Source organism: Eubalaena glacialis, chromosome X, assembly GCF_028564815.1.
Source record: "Eubalaena glacialis isolate mEubGla1 chromosome X, mEubGla1.1.hap2.+ XY, whole genome shotgun sequence".
NCBI lineage: Eukaryota > Metazoa > Chordata > Mammalia > Artiodactyla > Balaenidae > Eubalaena > Eubalaena glacialis.
This window is the reverse complement of record NC_083736.1, coordinates 122,237,107-122,262,327: the sequence shown is the minus strand read 5'-3', so window position 1 is coordinate 122,262,327 and position 25,221 is coordinate 122,237,107. Positions and strand designations below refer to the sequence as shown.

Below are 25,221 nucleotides of genomic sequence, written 5' to 3'. Positions count from 1 at the left end.
TTAGGCTTGGCAAGTTTTAATATGGTACAACTGAGTTGAAGAAGCAGGTAAAACTATTTTTACAAAAGATGAATTTTTCTTTTTTTTATTTTAAATTTCCTGATTATTATGTTTCCTGTATTTTCTAGGTATGTATGATTAACACAGCACAGAGGCCATCTCTCTCCCAGGGTCATTCAAGTGGTGAGGATTAAATGAGTTAATATTTCTAAAGCTCTTAGAATACTGCCTAGCACACAGTAACTGCTACGCAGATGTTCAATAAAATAAGTAATTCCAGGTCTCACACAAGCTGAATCGTGATCGTTAGAGTCTTCGTTCGTAAAGCCGAGGGAAAAAAAAAATCTGGTTCTGCTACTTGTTCGTCAGGACTTTACCTAGTATCATTGAAGCGAACGGTGCTTGTATAATGGAGACGAGTGTTTCTCACTAACTATATGAACTCTCACTAGATTCTCTTTATTTTTACCCCATTGCTTTTGTTTATTCACTTCCCTTTGGTCTAGTGCATCCAAATGGATGATCTGAAAAAGAAATCTGCCCCTCCAGACAGAGACCAACAAAGTCGAGGGATTTAAGAAATGAGCGAGGATCACAGAAGTCAGAGCATACGAATTGGGAACGAAAAAACGTGGAAACCACGTGTTTCTTTTTCCCGTGAATACTGGCCCAAACTCCTCCGGAAAGATGATGCTCCAGTATCTCCAAACGATTGGTCCTTTTCAAAATCGGGCGCCAGGGTCCCCGGGCCAATGCAGTCAAAAAAGGCTCCGGGCTCCCTGGAAACGCTCCTCCCCTTTGGAGGAAGTTTGCCGGGCGGGGCTCCCACGCATGCTCCGTGCCCGTGGGCCCATTGGCGCGGCCGCCGGGCGCGTGCGCAGGACCCGATGGGTCCCCGGACGCGGAAGACCTGGCCCCGCGGAGGTTCCCGCTTCTGAGGCGTGAGAGGCGGCAGGTTGTAGAATTTGGCCTTGGCTCCGAGGGGTTCCCCCGGGCCATTAGAACCCAAGACCGGAAAGGGAGGCACCGCGGCGGCGGCTGGTCGAACCCCCCACCTGTCCTCCAGGCAGGGAGGAGGGGGCGAGGAGACGAGAAGCACCGATCGCAGGGCTGAGGAGCCTCCGGACCGGGTCCCGGAGCATGGGGGACTGGACCGGGTCCCCGAGCATGGGGAGCTGGAGTCTCCGAGGCTGCCCGGCCGGGCCCTGCCCGACTGTCAGCTTCTCGGTGCTAGTGCTGCCCGGGCAGCTGGGGTGTCTGTAGCCCGGCCCCGCTTGAGGTCGTTGGCCAAAAGATAGCAGCATGAGTTCCGCCGCTGCCTAGTTTCCTCCCCGTCCTTCTCTTCTCCCTCCTTTCTCTCTCCTCTTCCCCATACTTCGTCCTTCTTCTTTCACTCCCCCTCGCTCCTCTTTTCCCTCCACCCTACCCTCCTCCTTTCCCCCCGTCTTCTTCTTTTCCCCCTTCTGTCCTCCTCCTTTTACCCTCTTTGTCTTCCTGCTTTTCCATCTATCCTTTTTCCCTCCCTCTTGCTCTTTTACCTCCTCCTTCCATCCCTCTCCTTCCTCGTTCCTCTTCCTTTATCCTGTCACCCTCCACCACGACCTCTCCACCCTCCTCCCCCCCCTCACTCTCATCCTCCCTTCCTCATCCTCATCCTCCTTCCCTCCCCCTCCTCTCCTGATTTTCTCCGCCCCCGCCCCCAAGCCTCCGCCCCTTAGCCCCCGCCCCCAGCTGACGGTCCCCAGCAGCTCAGTCCTGCAGTGAGAGTCTTGGGAGTCCATAGCTAAGCACCAGGAGCTGAGCGCTGTCCGCCGTGCCTGCCGGCAAGTCTCCGACATGGCTCAGGAGAAAATGGAGCTGGACTTTGAGTCTGACACATCTGATGGGGTCACTCTGAGGAGATCCAACAGCGCTCCCCTGATCCATGGGCTCAGGTGAGCACGGTTGGGGAGGATGGAGTGCAGGGTTCAGGGGCTCCTCGACCCCCTGCAAGCAGTCTTCCTTCCCTCAAGTGAGAGTTGGAGCTCATTTGGGTCCTCCATGCTGAGGGGGTGGGGACTTGTCTGCTTGACTGTAACTTGGGTCCCAAGGTGGAGTGAAAGTTTGACCCCAAACTCTGGGCAGTGTGGGGAAAATGGGGCCCTCTCTACCTGGGGCTCTGTTGGCCCACTGTAAAAGAAACTACAGGAAGCTTCTGGCTTTTCTAACAAGTTGCTTGCCCTGCCTAATTTACACCACTGAATGTCAGACTGAAGCCCCTGGAACTAGGATTGCAACTTGACACCTGCGTCTAAGAGTTGCTATTTCTAAGCTTAGTTTAGGAACCCTGGCATTAACACAGGTTTACTTCAATAAATCGCAATTTATCTAATAACTTGTAATTAAATAGCGTATTCATGTCCTATTAAGTGATTGGGATTTGTCATAATGTTTTCAGATCCTAAAACTGCCTGAAACGCATTCTGGTCAATAAAAAAAGAAGGGTGACATGTCAGTGAAAGCACAGGTTTTCGAAAATAATCGAAAGAATTGACCCTTGAATTTTAGTGTAAGGTCTTGTGTTTTCATGTGAATTAAGTCACCAGAGGGTCTATTTTAAGGTAGACGCTTGTGATAGTGAAGGTTAGGTTGGCAGACGTCTTGAGCCTATTACATTTCACTTTTGTAAGTGGGCAATTCATCTTAGAGCCAATTCGTGAGACCCTGTAGAAATGGAATGACTCCAGAAAAAGGGGATGGGAGTAGAATTAGCCAAAAACACTAATCAGGCACAGTGAAGGCAAAGGAAGAGGTAATCCTTGTCTGTCAAACTGATTATAATATCTTTATTTTGGGGAAAAAATAGATTCACCTTTTTTTTTATATTTCAAAACTGAGGGAATGGTGGAGTGACTCTTTGCTTTTCTAATGCTGTCCTCAGCTCTACATTTATTTTTGACACTATAGGAATAAACTGGTCTTTTCTGGTTGTCTTTTTGAATCTCATAAGCCAGCAATTGCTGGGGACTGGGGTGATCCTGTTAACCTGCATTTAGACTGTTGTAGAAATAACATGCTGGGTTTTTTTGAATCATGATTTAAGTAATTATTTGAAAGGTGGCATGATGCGACAGAAGAAGGAGTGAGGCGACCAGGCCTAGTCCCAATTTTCTCCCTAACTGGCTGTGATCAGGAATGAGTCACTTAGCCTTGTCGAGTCTCTGTTTTCTCATTTAAAATTTCAGAGAGCTGGATTAGGTGATCTCCACGGTCCCTTGAAGCCCAATCCGGTTCAGCCCTGAAAATCCTTCTTGACCTCTTGTCCTGGGCATGGCACTCTGCTAGGGACTGCAGGGATGACCAAAACACCTCTACCAAGGGGTTTAAACCACACGCACACTTTCCTTTAATAAAAAAGTCGGTGTCTGAAGAAGCATCTGATTTCCCATTGTGCTCCCACCCAATGCAAAGGAGGGAATGATCGCATTAGGTTTGTGCAATGAAGAGAGGCTTTGTGGAGGGTCTGGCATTTTCGATGGGTGTTGGAGGAGAGGAAGGGTTTGGACAGATGGTGGTGGGAGGGAAGGCATTTGAGGCAGAAGGGGCAACATGCGCAAGACTCCAGGTGTGCTGATGTAGTTGGACAGCAGGGTTCCAAAGTAGAGCACATGTTTAGGGCAATAGTGGGAGATGTGCTGATAGGGCTCCCACTGGAGATCAGGGCTCCCCAGCCCTTCTCACGGCACGGCACCTGTAGAAAGCAGTAACATTTGCGGGTAGGTCCTCTGGGGTAAACAGATGAGGCTGCCAGTGTCTGGTGGTAACCGGTCTGGGGGCGTGAGTTCTGACCAGAAGGAGCTGGAGACAACCAGTCTGGAGCTCCGCCCCATACCTCTCCTAGCTGTCCCGCAACCCGGAGGAGATCAGTATCAGCCAACCTGTAATCCACAGCACACCCCTCCGGAAGCTCTGAAGAGGACGGTGAGGAGTTGATTCATTTTATCAAACGAGGAGCCATTGTCGATTTCAGTGTTAACCAGAGAGCTGGCGTTAATACAGTCGAAGGATATCTTATATGAGAAGACATTAATCATTTTATTTTTTATTTTTCAGTGACCTTTCCCAGGTTTTTCAACCTTACACGTTTAGAACTCGGAGGAATAGTACAGCCATCATGAGCCGTCACAGCTTGGTAAGTATAGGAGTAAGTATCGTTAGTAGTTGGGATCGGGGGAAGCACTTTAAAATGTAGCTCTTTCTTGAGGTGATGTGCTATGCACCACTGCTTACAAAAGAAACAAATGATTTTACCTGTCTTGTTTACTGCTCATGCTGTGGCTATTTTCAGCTTTTGGTGCAAAAAGGAAACCTGGTTAGAATTTTTTCTTGGCTGTGGGACTTGGTATTTTTAAACATTGTTCCTTGTTTTTTGTTACTACTTGCATCATGGTTGTGAGGTAAGTCAGGATTAACTTCTAATTATAACTGAGAACAGTGGTCTTTATTAGTCCTAGGATGCAAAAATCATGTATATGGTAGCAGAGTGTTTATTTCTGTTGGACAGTGCTATCTATTCAAAGTAAAGTCTATTTGAAAATGCTTGGATTTGTATTCCAGTAGAGGTGCTGATGGTGACTGGTCTATATAGCCAGAGCCATCAGGAAACACCTTTTTCATTGGTTGTTTGTGTTGGGAGAAATTATGATGAGGTTTTTACGTAGTAGCCCTTCACATGTGGAGCCCACTTATCCGGTAATTGCAGCGCCCTGGAAGATACGAGATGTAAGCAAATAGACCTCTAAAGGGCTGAACCAGATTTCCATAGACTGTGCACAAAGGTTCATCAGTTTATTTGTAGGAGGGGCTCTCTGACCTCTGAATCATCTAAAATTTATGCACAATTATAATAAGCTTCCAACCCAGTAGTGTGTGAGAAGCAGCAAATCAGAAGAGGTACATTTGGGTTAAAGGTGTATTAGCAGCAAGGGAGGAGAGGGGAAAACTGAAAAGCGGACAGAGATTCTTACAAAATCAGCCCGTGGCTTGGTCTTAGGGCTGAGAGCCTGTTAATAGACCCTGAGGGTGTCACTGGCGTTGAACTGTAAAATCATTGATGTTCCTACAGATACCTGGGTCATTAACCTTTCCTTAAATTATAGTAATACCTACACTCATATGGTATTTTACATGTTACAAAGTACTTTCACACATTTAATTCTCATAGCAACCCCTGTGAAGTAGGCAGGGCAAAAGATGTTTTTCCCAATTAAAAGAGGCAACAGCTAAGACTCAGCCGATCTAAGTAACTTGCTCCGAATCACACAATTAGTAAGTGGCAGAGCTGGGATTAGAATAGAGATCTTCCAGTGCCATTCTGTTTGGTCAAATCTGTTTAAGAAATGGGGGTGGGGAATATAACACTTTTAAGAAAGATTTCCAGCTGAAGTGGCTACAGCTACTTCAAGGGGGAAATGGTAGCTCTCTGGAGATTTCGTTTACTGCCCCTTCTTCCCTGAGGATACTAGAACATAGAACTACTCGTTTTTGCTGTGTATGTGAAAAATGTTTCTATATGTTCTACAGCCGTGTTCTGATCTCAATAGCATAGCAAAGAAGGGAAAATGATTTTGCTCCTCTGAACTTCACTTGGCTCTTTTCTAAGATGTGAAGATTCTTATCAACTCTGGCGGGGTGCATCTCTCACTAATAACCTTCCTTCTGGCTCTACTAAAATGCACGAGTTTGCTGAAGGGGCCGCGTGGACCCACTGTTCTTTATTGATCCCTATGCCCTCCTCACCCCGTCCCCTTTTCCTCTCTGGCTTTTTGGTTTGGGACACCTTCCCCAGCACCCTTTGGCTGCTCTTATTATAATATTGATTACACCATATGCATTATATCACCGTGTGCTCTACAAATCTTAATATACTTACCTATGTCCCGTCTTAACCCTCACAAAGTAAGGTGTTGCAGACTGAAATGGAAAGGGCTGGTGGGGGGGGGCAGGGCTGAAGAAAGAGCCGTGCAGATCTAGGACCTTCATTATTTAACTGATTAGCTAGAAAGGCAGGGAGAAGGAGGACTCAAGAGTGACTGAAATTTTGTTTCTTGGTGACCAGGGGAAAAGTGTTGCCTTTATTCTGGGTAGAGAATTAAGAGGAATTGGTCGTTTGAAGGGAAAGCAGATATATTCTTTCCAGGCACGTTGGGTTCAAGGTGCCAGTGGCCCCATGCTGTTCTCCAAAGCAATATTCAAAAATCTTCTCAGAAACGGCAGTCGTCCTGCCTCACCCCCTTTCACTTTCAGCAGATGACCCTTCTCACTTCTCAGAGAAGGCAGACACCTCTCTTCCATAACCGGCAGCTTTCTTCTCCTGGAAGTGTCTTTCCCTTCACATGGGGTGCTTTCTGCTAATGGTTGGGAATTTGTCGGACTCCCCTGTGCCTTTGCTTAGTCTGTCGTCTCTGCTCTATCTTGTGTCCTCAGTCTCTTCCTTGCTGGCTCTTTCCCTCCTACCTTCTTCTCCCGACTCACACATCTCATATCTGGAAGACAAGCTTCTCTTTTTTTCGTACGTCTGTCTTTCCCTTTTTCCCTTCCCCTCTCCGAGCTTTTTCAAAGTTTAATCCACACTCAACTGCCTCTGATTCCTTGCCAACAATTCAGCCAGTTTATAATCTCACTACATCTACCACAACTCCACTTCAAAACCATGCTGCTGAAGTCCCCAGTATCAGGGGCCTCTGTTGTGGTCCCGTTTAAGCCCTTTGCTCTAACTTCACACCATTAACTGGCGCCTCCTTGAGGTTCTTGGCTTTTTGCTCAGCCCATCCATTGCTCTTGTTGCTGGTACTAGACACAGCTCTGCTGTTCTCTGTCCCTCTTGCGGGTCTACTCTCCAGTTCTGTCTCAAATTGACGAGTTGTGTGTGATATAGATGTATCATCTAAGCTTGTGACTTTTTCCACAGTCAGCTTCTGGCAATCCGTACTTTGGCTTTCCTGATTATTTCGTTGCCTTTGGGGTTTCTTTTGTTCCCTGACTGACATGTTCATGCTCTCTGCCACAGTATCCTGATGGAGTCTTTCCTGCCTTATTTACTTGCCTAGTAGCTTAGCATTTTTCAAATGACCTTATCAAGAGTTCACCAGCAAACATGTATTACTTTCATAATGGAAAAAAATACTTTTGGAAAGGAATTTACTGGTAAAGTTTTTCTCGTTTCAAAGCCTAGGAGAGGAAGAAGTAAAAGAAAGGGGTGGGAAATGAAGGGATCTCTTTTGAGGTAAAATCTTATTTTAGTGGATAACTTTTAAAAAATTTCACCAGAATTAGCTTTTGCCTAAAAACCTTAGAGCAGTTTATCACCATTTTATAATGCTCACTACATGAGTATTTTTTTTAAAGTTTGAATAGGATAGGGGCTCTTGTAGCAGGATAATTGTCATATTTGGTTTTATAGTATTACAAATTCATTTGCATTTCATCATGGAATAAATAGTAGTTGTTTACATTATGGCTATAGACTCTCCCCCCGCCAACCACTCAGTAAGATGTTGATATAAATTGTACCTTACATTTCATGATCAGATTATGATGATTTTGAAGGAACATAATTTGGCCCCCAAATCATTTCATCTTTGTGTTATTAAAAAATGATCTAAGGGAAAGCAACAGTTATCTTAAAAATGCACCTTGCCTCTACATTGATTTTTTTCTGAACTAGTAAGCTTTGTGGTGATAGCGTTAGTGATCGAATTTTAGAATTGACTTAGATCATGCAAGTAAAATCTCCTTATTGCAGTTTTAAAGTTTTTTCGATAAACATTAATCATAGACAATATATTATATTGGGCTTATTTGCTTGTCTTCCTCCGTCGGTGCATTGGTAATAAAAATGAATAGAATCAGTGTTTTTGCTTTCCCTTTGTATAGAGTTCCTTATTTTAGATAAGTGAGGTCATGGCTATTTCTAAGACCTGGAGTCTTTTTTTACATAAACGTACACGGCTCTGCATTCATTTTGGGAAAAATGTTAAAGTCAGTGCCTGTCTAGCGACAGATGGTGCTTTGAGGTTGGACACCTGGTGTACTTTCTAAAGACTGAATGTACTCGTGGGTCATTTCAAATAGGATAAAATGTTGAAACATTAGTTGCTGAATGGCTCTCAGTTTACTTACCTTTGCCTGCTTAGGAGAGGAAGACTAAAGCATTGTTTTCCAACCAGGAAATGCACAATTACTTGCTTCTTGGTTTTTGCCAGAGATGAAGGTTTTCAAGGGTTAAAATTATAATCAGTCATAATTCTTGTAACCAGATTTCTTTATCAATTACATTGTGATCAAAAAAAAAAAAAAGACTGAATGTACTGCCTCTCTAGTGCATTAATGTTCAGTGATTTAAAGAGCTCGATTTCTAAGAAGAGTATGAAAAATTATCTAGGAAGAGGTTGTACACTGGCACTGACAGCAGACCGCTGCTTTGTGATTCAAAAATAGTAAATGTTTACTTTTTCTTTCCAGTTGCTGTCATCCTCACCTAATCGGATTCCTAGCGGCAGACTGCATCAAATCAAAAGGGTAAATTTTACTTACTGGCTCAGATCTGTAATTTTCTGCATTTTACATTTTGATTTTATTTTCATTTTGCAGATTTAGATATTAAAAATGAGTCAGGCTGCCACTCTGGTTAGTTGTGGACAGGTTCAGATTCTTCTGAGTGGGCAGATAAAATACAGATGTGGTACAGGTGACAGTCTTAAAATGTCAGTCCCGCTGTACTGTGATGATGTCAAATGAGGCAGAAAAGTCCTTTTCGTTTTCTTTGAAATAGAGAACTGTGTGGATAAATTTTATGTTTTCAGCACATGTTTGCCTTTGCAGGAGGAAGGCATGGATATGATGAACAGAGAAACTGCACATGAAAGGTTAGTGCTTCACAAGAACAGGGTGTGGCCGAAGGTATGTCTTGTTTACGAGCACTAATGGCCATTCATTTTTGTCTGTTTTAGAGAAGTGCAAACCGCAATGCAGATAAGCCAATCATGGGATGAGAGCTTGAGCCTGGTAAAGTTTTCACATATATGCTTGTTGTATATTTTCTAGAACCTGCTATATTGTTCATTGGCTTCATTCATTTTTTTCATTTACCTCTGGCTCTCCTGTTTCCACATTTGAATCCAGTGTTTTTGATCTCTGCTTTCCCACCAGAATATGAGATTGCAACTTTTTAGAGTCTATACATTTCTACTCTAAAAATGTAGGCCTATTTGTGTAGTAAAGAACTGTGATGTGTTGAGTTGTGAATTATGAGGAAATAACACTTTCTATTTACAGAGTGATAGTGATTTTGACAAGCCAGAGAAATTATATTCTCCTAAAAGGATTGACTTCACTCCGGTTTCTCCAGCACCATCACCCACCAGAGGATTTGGAAAGGTAGGTTCATTGACAAGATATTAACTCTCTTTCACACACTGAGCTGTTTACTCTCTAAAATACACACAAACACACACACACACACACACACACACACACACACAAATCACCTCAATTTTGATGAATTCAATGACTGGAAGGAAAATTAATAAAAGTCTATAGTAGTAATTTGAAAAAAATCTATCAATCTATCCATCTGTCTGTCTTATCTATCTATCTATCTATCTATCTATGTATTCTCTCATAAACACATGTATGAGAGACAGACAGGTAAGCAATTCTAAGGATGCTGTTGTTGTCATTTTGATAAGAACCTTTTGAAAACTGGAGCACTAGAAGTATTATAATATGTTTTTTTCTAGCAGTGTTTTTCACCATCCTTAAAAATGTTTGTGAGCAGCAGCGGACTACCACCAAGTCCCGTTCCTAGTCCAAGACGCTTTTCCAGGTAAGTAAACCTGCTTTTTAAATGTGGTTGAAAGGCTGTTCATTAAATTTGTCTCTTTGGTGAACTTTTTCCCCAACATTTTATTATGGAAATTGTCAAACAGCAAAACTGAAAGAATTTCACAGTGAACATCCATATACCTACCACCTATATATTCTACCATTAACATTTTACCATATTTATTTTTTTGAGACTTATGCCAGTTTATGTTCAGAGGGGACACACACACTTGAAAATACATTCTTTATAAGGATAAGGAAAAAAATTTTTTTAAGATTGTAGACCAGTCAAAATCCCAAACAACTTATTAAGAAGGTTTATCTTTTTTTTTAAGCTGTTGTGGATATTTTGTCTTAGAAAACGAGTTTTTAAAATAGCTTAAAATGCCATGTTATTCCAGATTGTCATATGCCAGGTCAGATCATGTACTCAACCTTCAACACAGGCGTTGTCCATTTCTCCCTATGTATCTGTCAATTTTATTGATTTGCCAAAAGTACTTTAATGTCATCCTGTTTGTTTATTCTTTAAAGCAGGAGAAGCCAGAGTCCAGTCAAGTGCATTAGGCCCAGTGTTCTTGGTCCTCTTAAAAGAAAAGGTACGTGTCATCCCCCTTCTGCTATTAAACGTAGTCTAGCTTGAATTACAAATTAGCATTTCTGTCTGAAATTAGTTCAAGGCATGACTCCTTTCTTCTAAAGAAATAGTGAAATATTCTTTCCAATGTATGCTTTACTGATTCTAAATTCTGGGAATTAGTTATTTGATACTGTCTATATTTTTTTACACTCCATAACTGAATCTTATTCAGATATTCATAATATCAATATATATTCCAGAAATTTTGCCTCTCAGTGATCTGAATATAAAAGAGATGTAAGTTGATACATTGCAGAAATATGTGTTAATGTCATAGCAAATAAGTCCATACACATGCTGTATGCTCAAATATAAGTCACCACCAAATGATGCCTCCCATTTGAGTCTCTATAGGGTTTTTGATATAATAGGGTGCTCTCTTTTTTTGTGTGTGTGGTTTATAAGAAATACACTTTATTTTTTTTTCTTTTTTTTAATTAATGTTTTTATTGAAGTAGAGTTGATTTACAATGCTGTGCCAATCTCTGCTGTACAGCAAAGTGACTCAGTTATACACAGACAGACATTCTTTTTTATATTCTTTTCTATTATGATTTATCCCAGGATATTGAATATAGTTCCCTGTGCTCTACAGTAGGACCTTGTTGTTTATCTGTTCTATGTGTAACAGTTTGCATCTACTAGCCCCAAACTCCCAAGGGGTGCTCTCTTAATTACCTTATTTTAAACCACAAAGCACTAAACGAAAATGATCTCACTCAGTGCTAGTTTTACATGCTTATAGAGGGCACCCAATGGAGTCTATTAAAAAAAAGGCAAAGAAATTTAACACGGGTTTAGTCATTATTCCTGGGGATATGACCACATGATTACAAGTGTTGGATGTCATTTTAAATGAGAGTTTTAATGATCATTTTAAAAAAGCAATTCAGTAAGTGGTTTTTTTTGTGCAGATCACCTCTGGAGCTAGTAAACAAATCAACTCTTCTAATGTTAGGTAAACGGATACTTGCAGCTTCGGCGAAGACTTTCCAGTGGTATAGCATCATACACAGATTCAAAAAGTGCTATATTTCAGACAACTTAAAATTAAAGATGGTGTGCTCTGGGGAATAGATGCTGATACAGTGACAATGTTTGTATTTAGTGAATAAATTTTATTTTATAAACTAATAGTCTTTTTCCTTAAGGCTGCAAGGAATTATATACAATCCGAAGAACCTTCTCAGGAGCTATTATGTGAAAATAAAACTTGGAAATTAAAGCTAGTATAGTTATTAGTATTAATTTTAAATATGTTGTAGGAAGTTGATGGAATAATGTAATATGGTTGTTCAGTTTCAAAGCTATTCCAAAATATACCAGCAGATGGAGGGATTCCTTGCTAAAAAGGGCTAAAGTCTTTTGCTAATGAGGTGTTGAAAGCCCGGCAGCAGCTTTGAAAAGCCGCATATTAAAGCATGGAAAAAAGCAAATGAAAACATAACCTTTCTTGAATTTCAGTAATTTTCAGAATAGCTCCAGAGGAAAGATAGTATGAATTAATTAATAATATGGGGAAAAATGAATGTTGCATTTGTTCTTCCTTGATCTTTTTCCATCATAAGAATCTTGTAGAGGTTTAAGTTCATGGTTGCTAATTTCTTAATGGAGTGTAGATAGGCCCATGAATTAAATTGTCTTTAACGTTCAATTTTAAAGCTCAGATAAAGAGCTTCGAAACCAAGGTATGTGCATGTTTTAAATCATAGCTTATTTGAAAAGGGGCTTTTCTGTCTAATTTAGGGTTGTTAGTCTTTGCACTCCCAGTGGCAAAATGTTAAGCATTATTTCTTCTGATGCAAAGTTTTTCTATTCCCAGTTCTGAGAAAATCTGTGGGATTGAAGTAGCCAGTACAACATCAATTTTGTGAATTAATTAATAATTGCTTTCGATTACAGATGTGCTTTCAAACTTATATTTTCTAATCTTCATTTTCACTAGGTAGCCTAAAGCAACCTTTGATTTATATGCTCTTTATCAGACTGCATGCTTTTGAATCCACTTGACTTCAACTCAGGAAATGTTCTGATATTAAAATATATAAAATCAAGAGTCTTTACTAATCATCTAGCATAAATTATTATTCACCGTGAGCTTCAGCTATTGGGGGATACTTTATTTCTGCTGTGGTTATTAGTCTTGATTCATTTTGCCTAATGCAATCAGTGTTCTACTCTTCTATTAAAGAACCTGACTATATGGGCAGCATGCTACATACAATAAATGAGAAGGTATTTTTAGGGCTGCTGACTTTTTAGTTGAGTTTATGTGGCAGTATATTTCTTCTACATTAAAGCACATGGAAAAATAGCTTTCAAGTAACAGCTTGAAGTATTCTGATCTTTGGTTAAACAAAGATCACCCCATTTTAGCAGCAAGCCTGTATCTGTAAAATTGCTTTACGGTAGCATCATCTCTTTCTGTTTTAGGTGAAATGGAGACCGAAAGCCAGCCCAAGAGGCTCTTCCAAGGCACTACCACTATGCTGTCTCCGGAGGCTGCACAATTGTCTGATCTCAGTTCATGGTAAAAAATGAAATAAAATCCAAAGGATACTAGGGAATGATGTATTTGAAAAGAACCACAGCGAAAGTATATTGGGATCATTTAAAACATATTCAACTTTTTATCCATGCTCCCTAGAGGTGAAATCTCCATGGAGATGTAGACAATGTGAGAAACCAGATCGTTTGAAAGTCACCAGGACTTCCTTTGGAAGTGCGTGTATCTTTTTGGCACCTTCACCTTCATGCCTAGCTCCTGTTAGGTCAGCCTCTCAATAGGTGCTAATGGTGTGGGAGAGTGTCAACAGCTGGATGGCATGAGAAGGAGCTTCTGGGTTGCCCTGGGTAATATGCCTTGATTGTAGCTGCTCTGCCTGCCTTTTGTATTATATCCTTTTAACTTAGCAGAGAACACCAGCATTCTCTTAAGCATGGCATTTTCTAAACAGCACTATCTGTTGTTATAAAATCTTTTTGAAAATTTTGGGGTGTTCCATCACAATAGTAACTAAGGTTTCGTTTAAATAGTAACACTTGCAGATTCCTGTGGTCTGTTCACATAACTGTTTTTTAGTCTTTTAGTCTTACTCAGCCGAGTTTAGATGTCTAACTTAAGGCCCTTTCGTGTTTCTGTGCGAAAGTTAACTTCTTTTCCTGTACCCGAATTTGAGTACTTGGATGAGTTGAGTACCTGGATGCCAACATACGTACTGGAAGGAAGAGAAAGGGATAATAGCAGTGGCCAGGTGATATTTTGAAATCTTTCAGTACGTTTCAGTCAACTTACTGAGCACCCATGTTCCGGATGCAATTGTGTAGTGCCTTGCAGAACTTTTTGTTCCCTGAATTTTATGGCTAAGGTTCTTTTTTTTTTTTTTAAGAACCCCAGAGGGCGTTCACTTTAAAATAAAAAAGATGGTGCTCTCTAAATGGAAGAATCCTGTTAAGCCACTTATAAGTTATACAGACTGACGATTCCTTCTTTCCAAATCACTTATTCGTTGTTTTGTCCAAGGTAACCTCTATTTCTAGTTGACCCAAGAAGTCACAGATTATTCTAGCTCATTAGACTCGTTGATCAGTACCATTCTAACCTTGGAACAGATGCCTTTTAGATAGTTCTAGCTATTTTCAGCCCCACACTCTCTCTTCTCTCTCATCCCTGTCTGTCCTTGGTAGCTCAGTGCTAAATTTGGTACAGAATGCCTTTCCAGGTATGTAGATGATTGCAAAGAGAAAACTTCTAAAGCTTGTCAAGAGGACTAGTGGGTGAAACTCTATACTGAGTGGAAACTGCATATCACTTTTATGGTAAAGTGTGTTTTAATATAGGCACATGACATTATAAATAGATTTCCTTACGCAGTTACTAACCAACTAACCAAGTTCATGTTAAAAGATATGAAAGCATTCGCCAAGCTAAAAACATACAGGGTGAGGTGATTTTTTTTTTAAATATTGCTGTAGGCTGACTGTGCTTGATGCTATGAGACAGGTTCACACTAATTAGTAAGGAAGGACAGAGAATATATGGCATTTACCAAGGGTCTTCTCCCCTTGTTCAGACGTTTATTCCTCTGAGCAGCACAACGTAAGCTGTCTATGATGGTGGCTGTTGTGAGGCTTCTATTTTTTTTTTTTTTTTTTTTTTTTGGCCGTGCCACATGGCTTGCAGAATCTCAGTTCCCTGACCAGGGGTTGAACCCAGGCCACGGCAGTGAAAGCCCAGAATTCTAACCACTGGGCCACCAGGGAACTCCCATGAGGCTTCTATTTCTATTGCCACCACCTCCATTCTCCGTAGACATGTGACTGGCTGTGGGAGCCCTGGGAACATCAACATTGGGGATGAAGGGCACTTCTGATCTGTAAACACAAAAAGTGTCACCTCACACTGGAGAGATTTGCTTTATTCGTGGCTGCTCATAGAGTGCTAACAAGCCAACATATGGCTCAAGTAATATATTAAAAAGAAACTTATTACTCAAAATTCACAAAACTCAGTATCAAAGATATTTAGGTGATTAAACTTTCAAGCGATGTTTTTAGTAAGTTTGGAGCATCTGGACTTCTGAGGCTGTTAAAGCTGACAATCGCACTAAGACTTTTGGAACACCTTGTGTACTAAGATTGCTGACATTTATGTCTTAAAATTAACAGAATTTAAATATGAGTTATTCATGATATGTAAAATTGGATTCTGCTTTTGCAGAAAATTTTTTCCTATCTCTTGAAAGCAGCTTCATTGATCAGACATCCATACTCTTAGAAATGGGGACAGAGACAGGAGCTAGCTGTTGCCAAGGGTAACAATCTACTCGATAACTAAGGAAACCATTTTTATACATTTTAGGGAGAGAAAAGGTATCAGATCATCAGTAGGTATTATCTCATCATTTCAATCATTATAGTTTGTTCCCTGCCCCACTCCATAAAGAAGAGATGGGTTTTAAAACTTTAAAGTTTATATAGTAGATAATGATCTTTAAAAGCTTGCATCTTTGAAGTATAAATTGTCAATAAGTGTGAAGTTTGAGTATTGACCCATATGGAGTTTGTGTCCGGTGTGCCAACTGCTATGCAAAGGAATAGTGGGCCTCCTTTTTATAAACCCATTTATTTATTTATTTATTTTAGTGATTGAATCTTTTTTAAAAAATTTGTTTATTTTATTTATTTATTTTTGGCTTTGTTGGGTCTTCATTGCTGTGCGCTGACCTTCTCCAGTTGTGGTGAGCGGGGGCTACTCTTCCTTGCGGTGCACGGGCTTCTCATCACGGCGGCCTCTCTCGTTGTGGAGCACAGGCTCTAGGCGCACGGGCTTCAGTAGTTGTGGCTCGTGGGCTCTAGAGCGCAGACCCAGTAGTTGTGGCGCACGGGCTTAGTTGCTCCACGGCTTGTGGGATCCTCCTGGACCAGGGCTCGAACCCGTGTCCCCTGCATTGGCAGGTGGATTCCTAACCACTGTGCCACCAGGGAAGCCCTATAAACCTATTTTTTACTAAAAATTCTTCAATCTTTGCCAACCAAATCTGGGGAACTTTGCTAACCACACGGTAGGAATTATGTCATTCTGCATTTAGTCCTTATGAACATCAAGAGTTTGACCATAGCTCGGAAGTACACCTTTACATGGCGCTTTGATTCTTTTTTTCATGCTGGGAACTGTTCTGCTCCTCATTCTTTTGGGAATAAGACTATCTGTGGCATATAAAATAAAGGAGTTTTCAGGGCTGCTAGCCACGTAGTGAAGATTAAGTGATAGTCTATTTCTCCTACAGAAAAGGAAAAAGTCTTCCATGAAATTTCTTGCCCAGTGCCTTAGTGTTAACAGGACTGCTGACTTAACCTTTATGGTTTTATTTTAACATTTTTCATTAGATTTATCTCAGTGATTTTTAACATTATTTTTAATGTATGTGTCACGGCAAGAAAATTTTATCATGAGTATGTTACATGTACAAAGAATAAGGTAATCATTATTTATTATGACAGAAATGTTCACATATACTTGAAGATGTTTATATGAGCAGCTTAGACTTCTGTGCTGATATTTTTTTCTGGTGATTAAAGAGTAGTATTTTTAATTAAAATTTTTTTCTTCCAGTTTTATTGAGTATAATTGACATACAACACTGTATAAGTTCAAGGTGTACAGCATAATGACTTGACTTACGTACGTCATGAAATGATGACCACAGTAAGTTTAGTGAACGTCCATCATCTCATATAGATACCAAATTAAAGAAATAGAAAAAGAATTTTTTCCTTGTGATGAGACCTCTTAGGATTTGACTTTCTTAACAACTTTCATTTATAACGTATAGCCATGTTCATTATCTTGATCATGTTGTACGTTACAACCCTATGTGCTGATACTTTAAAACTCCTATCCCCAAAGTGACAGTGGAACTGATCACATTTAACTATGTGATCTTAAAAACCTAGAGGTTATACAGCAAGATAATGCTGGGTCTTCGTAAGGTAAGATAGTAGAGAGTAGAGAACAAACCCTATGGACCAGTTTAACCCACACCAAGGGGTAGGGGGATGCCCTGTAGTCTTACCTTATACTAAAATCTGTGCTGGGGCTGATAGGGCTGCGGCTGATTTCTAGCGTATTTACCTGCCTGCCATTTATCTGATAGAACCCAGTTTACTGACTGGACAAGGCACAAGAGTGGCTCCACCAGATGGGTGATAGCATGAGTCACACTGGACAACCTAATTTTGTTGTTACTTTATCACTGAATGTTTTAATGATTCCCTTATACTTTCTCCCTTAGTTTTTTTAGACAGAGGGCACTACTTTAGCTGTCATAAGTATTTTTGGTGGTGTGGTTCAAATACTGCCTCAATTGGTATAGTCAATGGCTGAAATGAATTAGTTTACTTTTGTTTCATGTACTCCTGTGTCCAATTTGAATTGTCTAAGTCCTTTGCTTTCCTGCCGTTGTTTGGCTTTGGGCCACTAGTCTAAGGCTCATTAGCACCTCCATCAGAGCTTAAACTAGGAAAGAAAAAAAGAGAGAAACTTAAATTGGACCACGCTTTGTTGCTTTTAGAAGCCCTGGTAGAAGGTTTAATAGCAGACACAGTGAAAATCACTTTTGTACAGTGATCTCTCTGGAATTACAAAATCACGTTAAGTCTTGCTTGTGGATATATTAACAGTGGGTAATTTGTGACCTGTAGTCACTGCTTCCAGGACCAAGTATAGTAGTGCCAGATTAATTAGAACAGAAACTAGATTTTAGTTTAGTGAAAATACCTGGTTAAAGTTTTACCAGGCTCTGAATTTAAATTGCACTGGAGACTAAATGCAAGTATGCTATTTTTCTGTCAGTGAAACACAATTATATATGTTTACAGTTAATAATTGAGAAGAAATTCTTGAAAAATATATATTCTTGAAAAAATATATGAAGTGAAATGTTCAGACTCATTTTTTTTCTTGGTAACTTCCCCATTAGCTTATTTCTTTAAGGTAATCAACAGCATTAGAAGACAGATTTCACGGCGAGTCACGTTCTATGTTTTTGAATGAATACAGGATTCACCTAAGCAAGCAGGTTTTATGGCAAATGGAATCTTTTAACCCAGGGCTCACCATAAGTCTGGTTGGAATAAGAAAGTATTTATATTCAGATTATCTGCTTGGTGGCCAAATTTTAATCTAAGCCTGTTTCTTCCTGCCAAGTAGTAGAGAGCGTGTCCTTCGGCTTCCCAGCCAATATGTGCTTTAGGAAAGTAAATTCATTTTAGTATTAGTCTAGGCAAAATGCTGCAGGAGGAAAATCACATATGTTCCAAAGGCAAATATAAAGGTCTTTTGATTTTCCAATGTCTTAGATTATCTGTGCAACTTTCTTTCAGTACTTTGAATAATTCATATTTTAGACCCATTTTGCCATTTGGTTGAAAAAATACCAGAGCCAGCTAAATTTTCCAAACTTCTTACTTAAAAGTGGTATTATTAATGATGCATTTGACAGCAGAAAGTATAGAGTAGGAGGACTGTGGAATATACTGTTTCCATTTTTATTGGGTTGGCCAAAATGTTCCTTCGGTTTTTAAGTAAAACTAAAAGACATATTTTTCATTTTCACCAAGAACATTATTGAACAACGTATTCACTGTTTTGTTCCACTACCTTGTGCCATTTTTCAGGCAACTTCATAATTTCATTTACCCAAAACTTTTTATCTTTTTGTGCAAAGCACTGTTCCAGGTGCCTTTTACAGTCTTCCAGGGAATTGAAATTTTTTCCATTAAGAGAATTTTGTAAAGACAGAAATCAATGGAACTCCGAAGGTGCAACGTCTGGTGAATACGGCGGATGAATCAGAACTTCCCAGCCAAGCTGTAACAAAGAAACCTGGTCCTCAAAGAAACATGCTGTCTTGCGTTATCCTGATGGAAGATTATGCGTTTTCTGTTGACTAATTCTGGACGCTTTTCGTCAAGTGCTGCTTTCAGTTGGTCTAATTGGGAGCGGTACTTGTTGGAATTAATCGTTTGGTTTTCCAGAAGGAGCTGATAATAGAGGACTCCCTTCCAATCCCACCATATACACACCATCACCTTCTTTGGATGGAGACTGGCCTTTGGTGTGGTTGGTGGTGGTTCATTTCACTTGCCCCACGATCTCTTCCGTTCCACATTGTTGTACAGTATCCACTTTTCATCGCCTGTCACAATTTGTTTTAAAAACAGAACGTTTTCATTACGTTTAAGTAGAGAATTGCATACAGAAATACTGTCAAGAAGTTTTTTTTCCGCTTAACTTACGTGGAACCCAAACGTCAAAGCGATGAACATAACCAAGCTGGTGCAAATGATTTTCAATGCTTGATTTGGATATTTTGAGTACGTCAGCTATCTCCCGCGTGGTATAACATTAATTGTTCTCAATTAATGTCTCAGTTTGATCACTATCAACGTCAACTGGTCTACCCGCCTGTGGAGCATCGCCCAGCGAGAAATCTCCAGCACAAAACTTCGCAAACCACTTCTGACACGTTTGATCAGTCACAGCACCTTCTCTATACACTGCACAAATCTTTTTTTGTGTTTCAGTTGTGTTTTTAACCTTTCTTGACATAATAAAGCATAATATGCCGAAAATGTTGCTATTTTCTTCCATCTTCAATATTAAAATGGCTACACAAAAATTCACCAATTTTGATATTTTTAAAATGCATGCTGATACAACAGCTGTCACAACACAGTCTAACAAAATTGTTTCGAATGAAGTTAAAGATGACTAAGTGCTACTAGAGCCATCTTATGGAAAAAACTGAACGAACCTTTTGGCCAACCCGATATTTTTACTTTTCCAAAGCCTATTTGTATTCTGTTTCCATCTGAAAACAATCCACAGGCAAAAGAAAGAAATGACATTTTGAAGAAATATAAGAGTAGAGAAGCTGGGTTGGGGGAAGTTACATTTTATTAAGGGTGGTACAGAGGCCAGAAACTTCCAAATGTATCATAGGTTGCTTAACAGTGGGAATACATTAACTTGGAAATTCATAAAAACGATAATATTAAAGACATAATATTGAGTTTCAGGGCAGTTTAGACCAGGATGGGCTTTTGCAAAGGAGCTAGTGATCAAACTTAAACTAGAACCTGTATTTGCTGATTCACAAGTCCTTCTCCAATTCTATGCTTTGTTTCCTTTTCAAAAATAAAAAAGTATGTCTGTGTAGATCCTAAAACTGCCTGACTCCCTCGCCAGCTTTCTCTCATCATGTTCTCCTTGCTCTCTGTGCTATAGCCATACTAGCCTGGTTTTGGCTCCTAGAAATACCCTTGCCTCTTCCCCAACTTTACCCAGTTAAGGCCTACTCATCTTTCAGACAACTGCTCAAATATCACTTTGGGGGAGGCTTGTTCCTCCGTATTCCTCCAAATTAGATCAGGTCACCCATGTTATATACTCTCAGAGTCCCTTGTATCTTTACTGCTTTGATCACAAATTATAATTATATATTTATTAGCATGATTATATAACTGTCTCCTGTACTATACTGTAAATTAGATGAGGGCAGGGATCATGTCTGTCTTATATACCACTGTATTTCTAATATCTGGCATACATTCTGCACTTGGTAGGTACTCAGTAAATATTAGAAGAAATGAAATGACTGAATGAGTGAATTCGGGCCAAATATAGAGCACAGAGCTTACATGTTTTATTGATGGGTATCATAGCCAGGAAGGCAGCCTCATGTCAGATTGTGAAGGCTGGCAATTGTGAATGCTAAAGTCTGTAGCCAGATTCATGAGGCAGGCTGGCTTGATTGTTGGGAGCCCTGGGAGCCTGGGCTGGATGGGTCAGGTATCCCCAGGCTGGGTTCTAGAGGCTCTTGATGACCAGATCAGGAGTCTTAGTGGAAGGACAGGAGCAGAAGCCAGTTGTCAGGATTAAAGAGGCAAATGGGCTGTGAGGGCATTGGGTCTGTGGATATAGAGCATTCCTATTAGAAGCTTGACTGGAAGTTAACTGAAGGGATCAAAGAAACAAGTCTTTTAGAAATAGGAGGGAGACCTTTGAGTTTTGAAAGCAAGAGGAAAGGAAATAATCTAAGAAATTCATAAAATGAGAAGAACATAAAAGGCAAATAATGGAGGAAATTAGAAAAAAAAATGTGTATTTGAGTCGAAGGCCTCTTGGGAGTGAGGAAGTGATAAAATCTAGAGCAGTTGAAAGACTGTTCTGGAATGGAAGGACCATGAAGCAGTATACTTGCTAGAATACTTCCGACAGTCCAGGGTACCTCAGCGAGTAACCACTCCTCTTACTCGAAGGCTGAAGGTAAGAAGAGAAATATAATAAAAAAAAAAATTTTAAAGAAGAGAAATATAAGGGTAGAAATCGCTTGAGCTGAAGGTAGGGGAACTCCCTCACGGAAACCATGACATGTCAAGAGGAACACTTACTGGTATGTTGGACCTTCTGGTGCCTCTAGGAGAGCACCCAAGTGATACAGAACCTTGCGTGTCTTAACTTGGGATTTCTCTGACATTGTCCTCTCCCAGGTATCTGAATATAGTACATTCTCTAGTTTTGCTGTTGCTTTTATGCTTTTTATGATTTACCAATGCTGTACTGATCCGTGAGTTCTTGAAACCATGTCATTGCATGTTATGTTTGCCTTTACCCTGATAGATGCATCTGCTTATAATTCTTTTTGCTTTGTCCTCAGTTCAGATATTTTGGATGGCAGTAGTAGCAGCAGTGGCTTGTCCTCAGACTCACTGGCTAAAGGCAGCACAACCGCAGAGGCTCCAGTAGCATGCTCCAATTCATGCTCTCCGTTCATCTTGATGGATGATCTCTCACCCAAGTGACTTACCCATTTCTGATTCAGTGTTCTAACTGCTGTTTCCTGCAGAAAACATTCAGGGAGGAACACAGGGAACTTTGATCCGTAATGAGGATTAAAGTGTTACTGATCTAAACCATTTTGATGCCGTTCTTTTTTGGCACTTCTCTAAAGTTTGATTTTTTGAGTGTAGTAACCTTACTTAGGTCTCTTTTTGCTGATCTCATTTTGAACTAGTAACGAAATCTCAAATACTCATTTTTGATTGCTTAGAGTACATATATATATATATATTTTTTTTTCCTCAGTGCTTCAAAGAGCACCTATTTTAGAGTCTATACATTTAAGGAAAGCACTAATATGTATTTTCGACAATGGTTCTTTTTCCCAGCAGTGTCATGACAGCTAGAGTTGATCAGAAATTCTCTTGCTTGAGAGATTTTTGTTGTTGTTGTTCTCTGTTGACTACATAAGTCTCAAATCTCTTTATCTCACAATATTAGATGAGTTGCTTTTGATATAAATTTTTATTTTTCTGCATCAGCTTAAAGTACATTATTTTGTTTCCCTTTCCTGTTTGAGCTGCTTCCTTGCCATTTCTCACAAAGGGGAAAAAACATGTCGTTGCTTTCATTACTGTGCATATTGCTTCTTTGCTGTTGGAGTGTAGGATGCAAGGATTGATTTTAGTGCTGAGAATGTAAACGGACTTAACAGGATGCCGGGATTAGTCACCACAGCTTCTTATGACTTAGCTACCCCAGTTGATATTGTTCTCCTCAAACCTGTTGCCCTAAGGAATATATAAAATATTGTTAATGTTTCTAGGTGGTGTTATCAAGGAGAAGAAATTCCTGCCTTGACCAGATGTGTGGAGCATCTACAAATGAATGAATAATGTTATTTACACACAAACCACTGTGTAGAAAAGTGTACACGGAGCTTGACAGCTTGTCTTGGGTGGTGTAATGAGGCCTGAGGGGCCTTGGGGTTCAGTGTCATGCTGTAAAGATGTATATCATAAGGTAGGATAGAAAAGGGGCTCTATGTGTCTGATTGCCACATACCGTTTTGATTGCTGCTTCTTTCTGATTACTTTTTCGTCATTGGAGTTGTTTGTTTTGTTGTGTGGTGAGTGGTGTTGTCGACTGTATTTTGGTTATTGTGTTGCCCCCAGAATCAGAGTCCAGTTCTTATACATGCTGCCTTATAGGAAGCGCAGTTTAATATCTACGAGGAAGCTTTTAGGAGCTGCCAAAGTCAATGTCATCGTGCATTCTGCTTTTAAGAAGCTGTTTGAGCTGTCAACAGTGTACATGATAGTAAGTCTGCGGTACCATAAGTTATTTAACATTTAAAAGAGGAAAATCCCGATAGAGCTATTTTAAAACCTGAGTGTAATCTATTGCCGTGTTATTTATTATTTAAAACTGTGTGCAAAATGTCTGTTGTGATAGATTTCTTTTAATGGTCAGACATCGTGGTTGGATTGTCTGTATTTAACATGCAAATTTGCCTGCTAGGACCATAATATTCCATTTTTAAATGAATGTAAGAAATGAAAACTACTGCATTTGTGTCTTTTGAAGGCAAAGGTCGTTGAATTTTAAAGGAAGATGATGTGCTTTGAGCGTACCCACAGACTAGTAATACTGTAGGGCTTGAAGGGAAACCTATTCTCTCTGAATTATAAGAGAGCATCACTTAGCTTGCAGTAAGTAGTTCTGTTGTAGCATCAGCTGTGTTGTTTATTTTAAATTGTGATAACTGCCATAATGGCCATTAATGGCTTTATTTCTCATATTGGCTTTCATCTGTGCAAAGTCCATAATCCTTCAAACCTAACATGAATGTATATATTATGAAGATTGTCCTCTAGTATGTCATTTAAAAGAAAAATTACATCAGTGGTATGCAGTGTATTTATTCTGTTTGTGAAAGAACCATGTTAAAAGTCTCTGCCTATATAATACTGAGAGATGGTTTTCTCCTATAGGGTATTTATCCACCAGCTCTCTACTGTCTTCTTTGCCTTAAAGGGACACTTTTGGCCATCATTTTTTGGCTCTAATTTAGGACTCTTAAGACATAGCCTTTAGAATGTAATGATATTTAAATTTATTTTTGAAATTCAGCGGTGGGGTAGAATTGGGACAGGAAGATGAAATTGTTCCTCTGTTATGAGAACTAGGAGGCAAGGTAACTGACTTTACTGTTTAAGCCAAGGTTCATTTTTATTGTGTAAAGTGACTAGAAAGTTAAGTTTGTGCAGGGGTTGTTTCGGATTACATAAAAGATAGAGATGCTAACCTTCAGGTGAGCTTTGTTGACAGTACTCATTTATTTTTATATAAAGTCTAATATTTGAAAAGTGATCATTGTTATAAAGTAAAATTCTCTCTTCCTATTCTAATATATCATATTTCAGGCTTCTATTTGAAAACAAGTATAAGAGATGATATGATAAGAAAATTTAATAGATGCTCTTTTTGCTTGACTGACATATAATCACTGTGTTTCATGATAACTGCTTTTGGAATAATAAGAAGTTTTGTGAACTGCTGACCTTGTGTATATCTTAGAATGCAAATTTAATAAAGTGTGTACACATGCATAAAATTCTGTAAAATTTTTAAGCCTATCCATATCCCAGTATTGCATTCTCTGTGTCTAATTGCAGTCAAGTTTTGAATAAAAGGATATCGGGAACACAAAAGAACTAATAGCTGTTTTGAAGTTTGGGTTGTTTCCCAAAACAAAGAGAAACCTCTCCACATAATCTGTCAAATTTTCAAGAGCATTTTGTAGAATTTGACAATTTAGAAGGTTCTTGCCAATTTGGAAGGTTCTTGCCAAGGCTACACATATTTCTTACTTGTTTTGGATTTATTTTATCTTGTGTTTTTTTTTTACATATTCATAGGACTCTAGATTGTTTTTGGAGCAAGATGGCGGGGGTGGGTAGACAGGCAAAAAACAAAAGCCTTTCATGCATGACTCAGGTTTTAAACACTCACTTTTCTTTTCAGTATTTAAAAAATACATGAACTATTTTATTTCACACTTACAGAAAAGTTGCAAGAATAGCCCAAAGAACTCCCATATATTTTTCACCCAGGTTCCTCAGTTGTTGATATTTAACCACATTAGTTTTACCATCCCTCCCACTCGCTTGTATGTATGTATGTATGTGTCTTGTATATTTGTATGTGTGTGTCACATTTTTTCTGAACCATCTGAGAATAAGATATAGACATGATACCCCATTACTCTTAAGTGCTTCAGTGTAAATTTCCTAAAGACGAGGACATTTCTACATGACCACATTGCAGCTATCAAAATCAGGAAATTAACCTTGATACAAAACTATCCCAC

At 39.6% G+C, this 25,221-nt stretch overlaps 1 protein-coding gene and 2 non-coding genes across 7 annotated transcripts; all 3 read left to right on the top strand.

The window, feature by feature from the left end:
* Positions 1-883: 883 nt before the first annotated feature.
* Positions 884-24,428, top strand: PABIR2 (PABIR family member 2). 5 transcript variants are annotated; one of them, XM_061178651.1, is made up of 10 exons: positions 884-1,934; positions 4,093-4,171; positions 8,503-8,559; positions 8,863-8,906; positions 8,991-9,045; positions 9,316-9,417; positions 9,783-9,865; positions 10,402-10,463; positions 12,938-13,034; positions 22,675-24,428. In XM_061178651.1, exons 1-10 carry the CDS (start codon positions 1,837-1,839, stop codon positions 22,742-22,744), a joined length of 747 nt encoding a protein of 248 aa, XP_061034634.1. In that variant the 5' UTR covers positions 884-1,836; the 3' UTR covers positions 22,745-24,428. The 5 variants fall into 5 exon arrangements, with proteins under 5 accessions (XP_061034634.1, XP_061034633.1, XP_061034632.1 ...); XM_061178650.1 differs by having other exon boundaries at positions 10,399-10,463; XM_061178649.1 differs by lacking the exon at positions 22,675-24,428 and adding an exon at positions 21,727-22,178.
* On the top strand, positions 12,658-12,801 carry LOC133082819 (small nucleolar RNA U109). Its single transcript, XR_009699035.1, has one exon. It is a non-coding gene; the product is annotated as a small nucleolar RNA U109 (small nucleolar RNA).
* On the top strand, positions 16,164-16,295 carry LOC133082818 (small nucleolar RNA U109). Its single transcript, XR_009699034.1, has one exon. It is a non-coding gene; the product is annotated as a small nucleolar RNA U109 (small nucleolar RNA).
* Positions 24,429-25,221: the final 793 nt, after the last annotated feature.

What these genes read in the sequence shown, in the direction of transcription:
- PABIR2 (XM_061178647.1), top strand. Translation starts at nt 1,837, where the DNA reads ATGGCTCAGGAGAAAATGGAGCTGGACTTTGAGTCTGACACATCTGAT. An exon ending in CCCCTGATCCATGGGCTCAG is followed by an intron (nt 1,935 to 4,092) that starts GTGAGCACGGTT and finishes TTTATTTTTCAG; the next exon opens with TGACCTTTCCCAGGTTTTTC. An exon ending in TCATGAGCCGTCACAGCTTG is followed by an intron (nt 4,172 to 8,502) that starts GTAAGTATAGGA and finishes TTTTCTTTCCAG; the next exon opens with TTGCTGTCATCCTCACCTAA.